Raw genomic sequence first — 13,073 nt, forward strand, 5'->3', positions numbered from 1 at the left:
ATCCAGCTAGATCTATCCGTCTCGCGGTTTCTATCTTCCTAGTAGTGGTATCGGCGCTTTGCATTGGCCTAACTAGTGTTAAGTTTAACCATATAATAAGCTACCAGTTATGCACGTGTCTCGCGAACTTTAAAAGCATGGGGTGATAACTGACTGCTCTTCAGTCAAAACGACAAAAGAGTAATAATATTATCTCAAATCAAACGTTCTGTGGTGTTATAAGATCCCTCTGCTATCAAACAGGTGTCTGTTGTGTGGTGCCGTACCTCGTGTAGTGTTTGCCTCATCATCGCCTCAGGCCGGGCAGTACACATTCGCCGAAAATAATTTATTACTAAACTTTTGTTCTTAATCGTGTAACACATGGATATCAAGGTTTATCACAACATGACCCGTTGGAACCGCGAAAGTCCTTAATTTCTATTCCCACTTTTTCTTCTTATGTTTTTTCGTTAAGCTCCCTGATTCGGAAATCACCAGCTTCGGTATAGCATATTTGATCACGGTCTCTGACTAAAGCCACCACCTTGGAAAGTAAATATGCCTTGTCTTCTACAACCTCCCGAAATCAAGCCAGCAGTGGCTGAGTGGTTGGGCCTTTTGGACCTTCCTTTCTCCATCTAAGTCGTTTATTGGGATGCATACAGCAGCAAAGAAGATCTCTTTCAGAAGTATTTTACGTTAGAGGATATAATAGCACTAGCATCCATGTACTCGCTAGCTAGTATGTGACCGAGACAACCCAAAGACCCTTCATAAAGCTGCCAAAATAATTAAACACCACGATTTCATATTGGCTATTATAAATATGTATGTAAGTATTTAATGATTTTTATTATGGCATAAAAATAATTCATGATAATCATACAATAAGAAAGTGAATATTTTAAAATAAATAAAATTAACAAATATAAATAAAATATTTCATTGCTTAAGATGAAACTGAGCTCAAGATGATGTGAAACGAAACTCCCTTAACAAACAGGAATGGGACACAATTTGAACATCGTCAAGGCAAACGCTTCATTAAAATATTTTTATGAAAGGTAAACAAAACTGATAAAATTGTACAGATGTAGGAGTTTAGCAATACCGTAGCTTGGAACGAGTTTCTTATACAGTAAATGTATTTTTAGCGTATTTATTTAGCGGCACGTCGTTTCGTCAAAGGCGTTGTGGGCGTTGGTGGTTTTATCTGAAAAGTTAAAAATAAAAGTGCTCGAAATTTTTTATCAATATAGATAAAAGCAACGGGGAGAGGGAGGGGGAGATGGAGGAGGGTAGGAAAAGGGAGAGGAAGAGGCGAAGAGAGATGGAGATGAGGATGAAGAGGGAGAGGGAAGGGTGACGGCGAGGAAGATATATTAAGAATAAAGACTCAAAAAAATTTTGGGAGCAGCAAAGGAGTTCAAGTCTTCCTCCACCTTCCTTCCCAACTCTGCTTCAAATTAGAGGTGCCGATAGGAATACTTTCTGAGCCAAAGCGTCTTCCTTCATCCTCAAAATATGACCCAGCAAGCGAAGTCTTTGGTCCTTTATTCTCTGCACTGGCTTATATTTGCCTAAACCGCATACAGTTTATCACTAAGCAGGACAGGACCATACAATTTCAGTAGAAGTTTTATCTCCACTTCAAGAAGGCAGTTAATAGCATCAAATCAGATATGAATAAACCTATATAACATGGACGTGACAAAAACCTATTGAAACGTCGTATTATTTTATCTTTGAATTGATTAACTCTGTGGCAGGGTTAGAGTAGTGCTTCTTTCAACTCTGTTGAGTATTTTCAGACGGTAGTCTACACAGGAGAGCAGACAATACTTGTAAGAATTCAGTTAAAAAGCTATCTTCAAAATTTTCAATAAATTCTTCACTTCAGGTAGGACTCAAACTTCAAATCGACTATCAGACAGTCCTTAAAGTCGCGAAGTTATGTTAGAACGGAGAACTACTCGCGTCTCCTAGGCAAGAGTAAAGGAATAAATGAACATCTTTTTTTTTTTGTATCCAGCTAACTAATACTAGTACTATAGTCTGAATGCTTTCCAGAGTTGTGTATCTTATATCCCTCCAAAGACCATTCCGTCATCGTCACATCACATTTATGTCCCCTGTAGCCCATCCGTGCAACACCAACACCAAACGAATGCCTACTTAACCCTACATGTTTTAATAACCCACCTTAACCGAGGCTGTTTCAGCGGCTTAGGTACCTCTAAGCCTCCGGCCATCTCCTCTTTACCTCAACAGCTAGTTATACAACAAATAAAAATAACCAGAAGCGGCTTTTAAACAAATGTTAAGGTCGGATATATCACCAGCAACGCCACCTCTTTGGTGGCAGTCGAAAACTCCTTGAAAGCGCTGAGAGCAGTCGTCTGAAGTAAAAGAAATATCGGCAGCCTCGATATATAAACAAGCCATTCAAAGGCAAGCGCACGAATTTTACGCAGAGGTAGAAAGGTAGAAGTTGTTCACTTGTGGCTGCAGATAGCGACTTTGCCATCTTATCTTAAAATAATCATCAGTAGCAAACCTACGCCTTGTCCAAACGGACTCACTCATTGGCACAGTGCAAGTAATTGCCACCAGTTTCAGTCTTAGATTCAAGTGTATCCGTTCTACCTTCCTCTTCCAATACGGCCTTAAAATGAACGCCATCTGTTAATAAACGAAATCCAACTTACCGCCGCCCGTATTGGCTTCGCTGTGGCAGCATTTGCAGGTGGTGGCTCTCGTGGCTGAGGGCCATCCGCATCACCGACTACTGTCACTGCTACTGGACGATTTTCAGCAGCCATACGTTCGGTGCTTTCACTTCGACCGGTTGAACCAGCGCGCTTGAACATACCCGACAAACGGCCACGTAAGTCTTTCTTGCTGGCGCGCATATCACTGGCCACACTTATGTCCGAATCGGATCCCTGGATCTATGGAAGAATAAAATTAGTAAGAACTACGTTAAACACGCTTCATGCTTTTAACACCTTACCGACACTTCACTCTCGGAATTACGACTACTCTTCGTTAGACTACGCAATTTACCCATTAAACTCTTCTTCTTTTTACGCGGACCGCGTTGTATATCACTTTGTGTTGAACCACCCGACAGACGTGAATCAAGTCGCGAGTCTAAGCTGCTATCACGCACCATACCACCCAATTCGGAATCGATAGACTGGATTGATGAGACGCTGCCATCATCCTGAGGCCAAATGCTCTGTAATATTAATCGATTAATTTCATTATTTACAATTAATCTATTTTATGCGCCAACCTGATCTTTCTGTATCGAGTGATCTAACGAAAGACTCTTTCTTATCAAACTACCATTATGCGCTGAGGAACGTGATAATTTCGGACCATTACGTGTTGAGCCGGTTGCACTCGCCACCGAACTCTGACTGCCATGTGGATCGTTTTCTTGCGAAGCAGCGCGACGCAAATTACTACGTCGTATACGCGCTCGTTCATTCTCATCTTCACTGAGACGCTGAAATTTGCGTAACTCTTCGGAGGCTTCAGCTAGACGTGCAAGCGCACCTGCTATTTGCGTATTATTTAAAGCTCCATTCGGCGATGGACTGCGACTGCGGCGCGTGCCTGCGCTATCGGGGCGCAAGCTGTTGCCGCTGCTTGAGGTTGAACGACTTGTTGTAGTTAATTTTAGATCAGGTGCTATCTTCACCAACTCGTCCACAGTTTGCAGTAACGCGCTCACTTTACGCTCACCACCCTCTTGCTCCATACGACGTTTCACCAACTCTTTCTCGTAACGCTCACGTTCGCGTCGCAATTTTTCATTGGATGTTCGTAGCTTGGCGTGGACATCGCGCAATTCCAACAAGTCGCATTGTAGTTCGGCGACTTTTCGTCTACCTTCTTCCATTTCTTCTTCGGTAGAACGTTTGATTTGATCCAAACGGCGTTTAGATTCCAAACGTTCTTTGTCGCGTTCTCGTTCCACTTCGAAGAGCGTCTGTCGTAGATCGCGCGCTAACGTAGATGTTTCTTGTAGTAAACGCTGTTGATCTTCGCGTTCTTTTTGCCATGAAAGCTCCAGTTTTGTCTTCATTCCTGGTATTTTTGTACGCCCCGAGCCAATAACACGCTCCTCTTCGAACTCATTAAGTTTGGATTGCATTTCGGATATTTTTATTTCATTTGCACTGCGCTCCGATACAAGCTCTGTTTTTACTTTACTAGCTTCAAGGCGTGCTTCGACTAATTGATCCTCCAAACAACCGATCTTAAAATTAAATTTTATTTAATGGGTTTTTGACAGTTAAAAATTAAAAAGCTCCAAACCTGTTGTTCGAGATACGCTATTTTGCTCTTGTCGTCATCATCGCTACTATGCATTGAACCACGACTCTGTCGACCTGTGTTAGATTTGAGATCACCGATCTTTTTCTGTGCGGACTCCAACATCTGTTTAAAGGCATCCCGATCCTTCTTAAACTTCTCACATTGGCGCTAGAAGATAGAGAGAAGAGGAATATAAAAGCATGCTGAGGTTTTTGCAAGGTAAATATACATGCAAGGCAATAAAGCGCCTTAATTCCGCTCCGCCGCCCTAAATCGTTCCGACAATTGACTGTGGGAGTGAAATCAACTTTGTAGTCAGCCACTTTTCTCAATCTAGTATTCTAGCTCAAAATCTGAAGGATGTTTACACTCTGCAGGTTAATACACTTTCAGCTGCTGAATATAGGTTATCAGCAGCCGAAGGTCCTAAGTTCAAGTCCAGAAAGAGCAACGTCGGGATATATTAGAACTTTTGGAATTGGAGTATGGAAAATCAAAAAAGTACAGCGGTGTGAAAAGAAGCTGATAGCCGGTAAGCAGGTGTAGCCTCTAACCTACTCCCACGATTGGACGCCCTGTTCAGTGAGCAATATTCCTGAGATGTCTGCTTTGATACCCGCTCAAAGCTTAACATCATCTACAAGCCCATTTCAGGAATAGCTTTTAGATTCCCATTCTAAGTACAGTAATGCCGTTTATGAAATCCTAGAAAGCAAGGGATATCTTACGTAAACCAGAATATATTTACTGCGGACATAACCAATATCCTCGTCGGAAGTTTTGCATTATCAACAAACAAAGTATGTGCGAACTTTCTGCCCCGTTAGGTCTGATGAGCAGATACCTCCTACTTTAACTTGAACCTTAACTATATGTTAAGGATCTAGGGTATCCCAGAGGGTGAAAAAGCTTAAAATACTCCTGAATGTATACTTGTCGAAGTGGGTATACTTGTCGAAAGAGGGTAAGTCCACAGGAAATGAGTAAAAAGGGATAGGTCCGCTGTCCGTCAGAAGGACAACTGTTTCAGATATCTAGATGTATATTCGGGTACCATTCTAACTCCACTAAGACTACTGAAGATATTGAGCGGTAGAAGCAGCTCCGATTACCGGATTATACTCTTTGCAGGAGTTCTTTTGGCAGCATCATCGTTCTTAAAGTGGGTGACGTGAGCTCTACCATTTCTTTCGGGGCAGAAAATACAGAGTTCAGGTAGAGTCTAGAGGGTTTGGCTTATGTCATTCCAAGGACAGACGAAAGTCATATAAATGAGAGGTAGACTCTTGACTATGCATGTGCGGTATTTGTGCCGGCGGATTGAGGGTGTAAAAGCAAAAACAGGATTTAGTTATGTCAACCTCAATCTGTTCTGATGAGTGAACCTGCGTTAAGGGAAGGCGGTAACTATATAGCTTCGATTTGATTCTTCTACAAGCAAGTAATTATGATTAAACTCAGCTAGGTTCGACCCGCAGCCTTATTAAGGCTTCAGATATTAAAGGTTCGGCTAAATCCAAGAATGTCAAGAGTATGATAGATAAAGTTTCCTATAACCATGTTAGGACTTAGAAGGGTCAACATGGTAATGTCAAATCGTTGCCGAAATAGTGGGACTAGTATCCTACATCCGTTAATGGAATTACGACGTCCCAAACACTCACCAAAACTTTCAAAACGTATTTTTTAGGGCGTATGCTTTTACAACAAGAGTTGAACTTGGGGATTCAAGATAGCGAAATGTCAATGAGATCCGTAACGGGTCGGTAGGCGTATAGGAACAAAAAGTATAAAGAATAAGAGTACGAGTTAAATAACCCTCTCACAAACCAAGGCAGCATTAAAAATTTTCCAGCGCTTTGGAGCCGTGATTGACTCAACCGACCGAGAGAGCGAGGCCTTGAAATGAGCCCGTGAGGCCGTAGAAGTAGGTCGAAGGCAATTCGCTGCTCGGCTACCAATTACAACGCAATTCCATACAGAGATATTAAAACTCAATCGCATGTGTATGCCAAAGACAGCTACAACGAGACTTCTCGAATAGCCTTCCGCAATGCTCAGATCTGAGCGAAATTCAAAAGCTTTCGCTTTCCGTTTTTCTAAATACAACGATTTTCCCGGCCATTGAAGTCGAAATTGCTACTAGTTGAATATCTTATACTTTTTATGAGACCGAAACCAAGACCAGTAACGGACAACATTAAGGAGAATAAACTGGAACCGAAAACTGGTTTGAATATTAAAACCAAAACTCTAAGGGGGTCCCAGTAACGTACCCGAAACTGGAAATGTTTTGAAAAACGAAAGCATACTTTAAAACTTTTTTAAACGGAGGGTTCTTTTAAAATAGTTACTTTGGACAACTTCAAATCAGATTTAGATGGAGCTATTCCAAGGCTCTTGCTTTAAATAGAAAACCCCTTTTGCGTACTTTACCTGCATGGAGGTCAATTCGCCGCTCAAGTTCTTAACTTGTTGCTCGTACCGCAAGCGTGTGGATGCTACCTCGGACTTTAACTGCAATTCAGAGTTCTGCAACCTAGAAAAAAAGAAAAAACGCTTTTAAATAACTGAATTTCCTCCCACCTACATTGCTCATACTCACTTCGATTTCAGCGTTTTGATTTCCGCTTGCAAATTGCTACTATGCTCATTTATCGAATACTGTGCTTGCTCGATGCGATTAAAATCGTTTAATTTACCATTCAAATCTTCATTTTCCTTACGCAACTGAAATACTAAGTCTATATTCATCTCGTTCTCACGTCGTAAACGATCATATTCTTGCTCTTTCTCTGCCAACTTATTCTTTAACATTGTCTTTTCATATTCTGAGGCACCATTCTTGATTTGCTTAGCCTCCGCATCTTGCAATTTCTGTCGCAATTCGCTAACCTTCTTCGCCAACTCGGTACGTTGCTTGCGTACCTCATCCAATTCGTCAAGTTTACGTCTCAACGAATTGATTTCCAATTGCATATTATCTTTTTCGGTTGTTAGCTGGGCACGCATGAGTATCGTTTCCTCGGATAGTTTTTCCCATAGTGTATTTAAATCTTTGTAGCGCTGATTTTCATCATCCAACTGTTTTTGCAAATCCTCCATTTGTTTTTTGAGTTCTTGCACTTGTTTGGAATCTGATTTTGAGGATTTAGTTTTCAATTCTTTCATCTCTTTTTCATGCGCGGCTTTAGCTTTTTCGGCTGACTTTTTAGCACTGCTTAGATCAGCTTCCAACTGTGCAAACTTCGACTCGAGCTTTTCACGCTCTTTACGTTCCTTTTCATTGTCTTTTTCTAGTGCGGCTAGTTTTTCTTTGTCGCGCTTGGTTTGTGTTTCGAGCGTAGCCTTTGTTGCTTCAGCTTGTTTGATCTAAGTGTGAAAGAGACGATTATACAGTACCAACATTAATAATGTTTCTATCAGGACGAATCCATACCAAGTGGTGGCAAAGCGAATTCAACCAATTCGCCGTGCAGAAGAATGTCAAGTCAAAAGAAAATTTTAACGGATTTCAATTAACTGACATATTAAGCTACAAGGCGCTGTATGGGAAATAATCAAGATGGAGCAATCAGCTGTTGGGATAACAACACCTGGCACTGAATTCGCCTTGGTTCTTATTTGCAATAGATATGTGCTCGTGGACTCTCCTACCTGGTTATCTTGCTTCTTTATTTTGTCCTCCAAATCCTTAATTTTTGTATTTAATTTTTTAGCTTCATCGTCGGATTTCTTCAGCTTTTGCTCCAATTCACTAAGCTTGGGCGTTGAGCTCGTAAGTGTTTTCAATCGTACTTAGTAAAGAAATTCGGGAAAGAAAAGAGTTAGGTTTTAACTATGGGACTAAGAAAAACAAAACAGGGGAAGCAAAAATAGGGCAGATAGAAATGATGTGACCCAAATCATCGAAGAATTTCGATACCATACAACGCGTCTAATCCTACAAAGAGGAACATTCGTAGGAAACTAGACTATGAGTATAAAAGTGACAACCGAAGATCTTAGAACTCTGCTTGTATACGGGATGGCCTAGAAGCCTCCATGTTCCCGAAATGGTTGGGCTAGTACCTTAATGCTGCTTATTAACGGAACCTACCGTATATGCATCCGACAAGGGACCACCAATATCGATAACACTCCCCAAAATCTCCTTTTGTAATATAACCAGGAGGCACTATAGCAAGTAAGGATGTCCAAGAACATCCAAATTTATCTGTTGCTGAACAAAACATTTACATTTGCGATCATAAAGATTTTTCGTCATCATAGTTTTTACAGCAAGTGGCTAACAATTGCATACGGGTCATATGTTCAAAAAGAGGACTCATATCTGCGGGTATCTGACAACTATAATAGATCTTGAAGGAAGAAGCTTAAATAATGTAAGGTAAAGAGGGCGTGCGTGGACATGTTTCGCACTTTCACTCTGAAACATTTTTGTCCATTGTGAGTACCCCTAGAGAGTGCCTGGTGGCGGCACATTCGTCCAACCAAGTTACTTTCTAGTGGTCCTGAACGTTGTATTTATTTATTTTGTCGATATTTCGATTTCAATTAGAAATCATCTTCAGGGCTGTAAAAAATAAATTTTTCTATGTATAAAAACCACAAATGCACAAACATAATCTAACACGTACACTTGTGAATGCACCTTGTCGACTAATTTAAAAATTCAGTGCAGAACACAGAATATCATAAACAGAAAACAAAGATGTATACAAATAATAAACAAAATATCTGCTAACAACAACGTATATATTAACTTGTTGGACACCCTCAGCATTATTGTTGCTAACTTCTCTTCATTACCAAATGTCTGTATGCGTGAGCGATGTTGTCGTTGTCGCTCTTAAAATTCATGCGTATGTTTTTAGGTGTATTGATAATATGTAGCATTTCGAGAGTGTACCGCTTGGAATATTGTTTTTCTTTTTGCAAGAGCTATTTTTAAGTGTTTTACGCTTCTGTATAAAAGATAACAGATACCTTAAGTACAACAACAAAATTTATGAACAACGATCGGGTATGCCTATGGGATCACCAGCATCACCGGTAATAGCCGATATAGTAATGGATGAATTACTATTGAAATTTGAGGAAGAATCACGGCACAAACCTCGTCTGCTCACAAAGTACGTTGACGATTTATTCGCTATTGTGAAAACAGATTTCGTTGAAGAAATGCTGGGCCTCTTGAACTCATTTCATAACTCAATAAAATTCACATCTGAGATGGAAAATAATGGAATGTTACCGTTTCTGGACACGGTAGTAATAAGAAATAACAACCACCTAACCTTTGACTGCTATAAAAAGCCTACGGCTTCCGGGAGGTTAATAAATTTTAACTCGAAACATGATAGGAGTACAATAATAAACACTGCCAAAAATTTTATCAGGCGAGTTTTCTCTATCAGCGATAGAATATACCACCCGAAAAATATAAGCATCATCAAAAAAATACTTCAAAACAACGATTTTCCGATCCACCTTATTAATGGTTATATGCACCAATTTTACCTACGAATAAAAATAAAGAACAAAACATAAACAAAATATATAAGACTGCCGTATTTGTACCTGGTTTGTCTAACCGAATAAAACATTCAAACATGTATGACAAAGAAAAATTTCAAATCGCGTTCCAATATAAAAATACCCTACAACAAATATACAGCAATACAAAAAGCAAAATCGAAAAATACGAGAAATCCGACGTAATATACAAAATTAAATGTAATGGCGACGGGTCCCACGTATGCAACAAAGTATATGTGGGTACTACTAAATCAAAACTAAAGACAAGGATTTCCGCTCACAAATCGAACATCAAAAATCGCGACCACTCTAACGACAACAGAATGGCTTTATCGCAACATTGCAAGACCACGGGACACTCTCCGGACTTAGAGAATGTTACAATATTGCAAGAAGAAAAACAATATTCCAAGCGGTACACTCTCGAAATGTTACATATTATCAATGCACCTAATGACATACGCAAGTATTTTAAGAGCGACACCGACAACATTCCTCACGCATACAGACATTTGGTAATGAAGAGAAGTTAGCAACAATAATGCTGAGGGTGTCCAACAAGTTAATATATACGTTGTTGTTAGCAGATATTTTGTTTATATTACTGTTTATTATTTGTATACATCTTTGTTTTCTGTTTATGATATTCTGTGTTCTGCACTGAAATTTTAAATTAGTCGACAAGGTGCATTCACAAGTGTACGTGTTAGATTATGTTTGTGCATTTGTGGTTTTTATACATAGAAAAATTTATTTTTTACAGCCCTGAAAATGATTTCAAATTGAAATCGAAATATCGACAAAATAAATAAATACAACATATATGGTATAATTAATTTCATTTTTATTATTAATATATATGTGTGGCCTAGAGCTGGGAAGTTCTTCTTGATATAACTTTTGAAAGGCCGAAAATAAAAATAAAAACAACATCAATAATTAGGAGTGAAAGATCTCTTCTTCCTTCAGAAGACAGTAAGTCCTTTTCTACCCAAACATGACCATAAGGACGTTGAGACCTCACAATCATACCAGTTGGTTCACAGCGAGTGCCCTAAACTCATATTGCTCGATATTCCTCAGTAGAAAACACAGTGGTGATCTTATGGAGCTGTCCGCCTAGCTTCCTCGTCATCTCATCTGCAAATTCATTTGCCTCAATATCGCTGTGCCCCGGTACTAAACAAAGTGAGGGAGAAAGATCGGTAGTGGAAGGATGAGAAGTAGTATTTGTCTGGAAGCACCCCAACTAACCCAGTGTTAAAGCTACTAAGCCATTATTGCATCTTTCAGTACAAAATAAAGTCTATGAATGATGCGGCTCTATGACCTCTCTTGCAATAACTTCCGTAGTAATAAGTCTATCAAAAATTGGAATACTTTTATCGAAGTACCCTGTCTGAGTGCCAAGAAAGCGTTGAAGATCACCGTTCACACGGGGTACCTTGGAACTTTTCCGCCGCCGCTAAAGTCAAGAAGTACAGAATATATTATTATCTTAATACCTAAAACCATAACAGCTGGTTTGTATGCGTGCTTTCATTAAAACATATTGGTCCAAGCAGTAAACAGGCTACAAAGGCACTAAAAGGAGATCGGAGTATGCACAGCTTTAATCAATTATATCGTGTTGCCCTTCCTTTCCATCAGGGATGTCTCCCTTACACCTATTTCAAGTTTTTCGAAGTAATCGATAGTCTGGAATAAATGTGGGTGGAGATCGTGGAAGATTGCCACGCCCTAACTAACGAGAACCTGAGATCCATCGCCAATCGGTACTACCTAATCAGTAAACCACGTAATACGTCAACTTATGTGAAATCGGAGCTCTTGTTGATACTATTAATTCGAATTTTCGAAATGAAGCAGACCAAAACCTGTATATAGTTCCAAGACTTCGATAAATTTTTCAAATGCTGCACGGAAAAACACCGTTAGCTAGACGAAAGGCTAAAGAGAATAAATAAATAAATGTAAGGCGCGATAACCTCCGAGAGATTTTAGGCCGAGCTTCTCTTCCAATTTTCGTTGTGCTCCTTTTTTAATTTTTCCTACAAATTGGCGGGACGGGACCTACTTGTTTTATGCCGACTCAGTTTTCACTGAGAGCTTTTCATGGCAGAAATATACTCGGAGTGCTTGCCAAACACTGCCGAGGGGCGACCCCGCTTAGAAAAATTGTCTTCTAATTGAAAAACCTTATTTCTAAAATTTTTGATGTTGCTTTTCCCGGGGTGTGAACCCAGGGCATTCGGCGTGGTAGGCGGAGCATGCTACCATCACACCACGTTAACTCAAGAGAAACTTAACAGTAATATCTGTCAAAGCAAAGCTTCATTCAAGCACCCGTCTGCTTTGGAGATATATACATTTTCCAGGCTCTCCTGAAATAGAAATGGATGATTTTTAGTGATTGGCTGAAGAGCTGCAAACCTCGGATTCACAGGAGATGATACATTTGTACTCGTTCTCATAATCCTATGAAAAACCTACATTAACAATAAAATCTTTTCAGCCATCTATGGCATCCAAGGAGAATGTATCATACGGGCGCGCTAGTAAAACTTCCAGAAGATATCAACTACCGACCGCGATAATTTGGATTGAGTAATCCATGATTTCCGATGGATATGAATCGGATATATATTTTAGTGACATCATGCAAATAAACCAAGCATTCGGTAACCTTACGGCTGACTAATTATTGGCTGCATTCTCTCTGCCTGCGCAAAGAAGAGGATTCAATTTACTTAAAACTTCCCCAAACCGTACCAACACAAATGGCGGGAAATGGTTCGGGTAGCTTATAAATATTGCGTTTCCTGTGTATTACAATATTGTTAAAAGAAGTTGGCGCCAGGCTGCTATCAAGGTACTGAGAGCAATGATAATGGACTAGTTCATGTCTACGCGTTTCGAAGCAATTACGCGCGTTCATCAGGTATGGGTAAAAACAAGTACAATAGCACATGAAAAACAACACAACCCATCCTTCATCATCGGATATTCAAGCTTAATGTCTTTCCTGATGAAGGCCCGCAATTGCGTAGAAAGGCATAGAAGAAAATAAACTTTTGTTTAAATCAAAGATCGGCCAAAAAGGGTATTGGAGTTTCGGCCAAACGTAGTATCCCTTTAAGTTAACCTCACTTTGTAGCTTAAGTTAATTTTACTAACAAGCTCAGTCTTACATTTGTATCTATACATCGTTTTCTACTCAC

At 39.8% G+C, this 13,073-nt stretch overlaps 1 protein-coding gene across 3 annotated transcripts in view; it reads right to left on the minus strand.

Moving 5' to 3' along the window:
* Positions 1-792: 792 nt before the first annotated feature.
* Positions 793-13,073, minus strand: part of LOC137239747 (myosin heavy chain, cardiac muscle isoform) — a 51,356-nt gene continuing 39,075 nt past the window's right edge. For all 3 annotated transcript variants that reach the window (XM_067765368.1, XM_067765370.1, XM_067765369.1), the window contains exons 10-17: positions 7,969-8,108; positions 6,917-7,683; positions 6,748-6,850; positions 4,312-4,479; positions 3,281-4,252; positions 2,996-3,223; positions 2,691-2,933; positions 793-1,195 (exon numbers count right to left, since the gene is read on the minus strand). In XM_067765368.1, coding sequence (XP_067621469.1) covers positions 1,142-1,195; positions 2,691-2,933; positions 2,996-3,223; positions 3,281-4,252; positions 4,312-4,479; positions 6,748-6,850; positions 6,917-7,683; positions 7,969-8,108 — 2,675 coding nt within the window. In that variant the 3' untranslated portion in view covers positions 793-1,141. The remainder of the gene's footprint in view (positions 1,196-2,690; positions 2,934-2,995; positions 3,224-3,280; positions 4,253-4,311; positions 4,480-6,747; positions 6,851-6,916; positions 7,684-7,968; positions 8,109-13,073) is intronic.

Source organism: Eurosta solidaginis, chromosome 2, assembly GCF_040869045.1.
Source record: "Eurosta solidaginis isolate ZX-2024a chromosome 2, ASM4086904v1, whole genome shotgun sequence".
Classification (NCBI taxonomy): domain Eukaryota; kingdom Metazoa; phylum Arthropoda; class Insecta; order Diptera; family Tephritidae; genus Eurosta; species Eurosta solidaginis.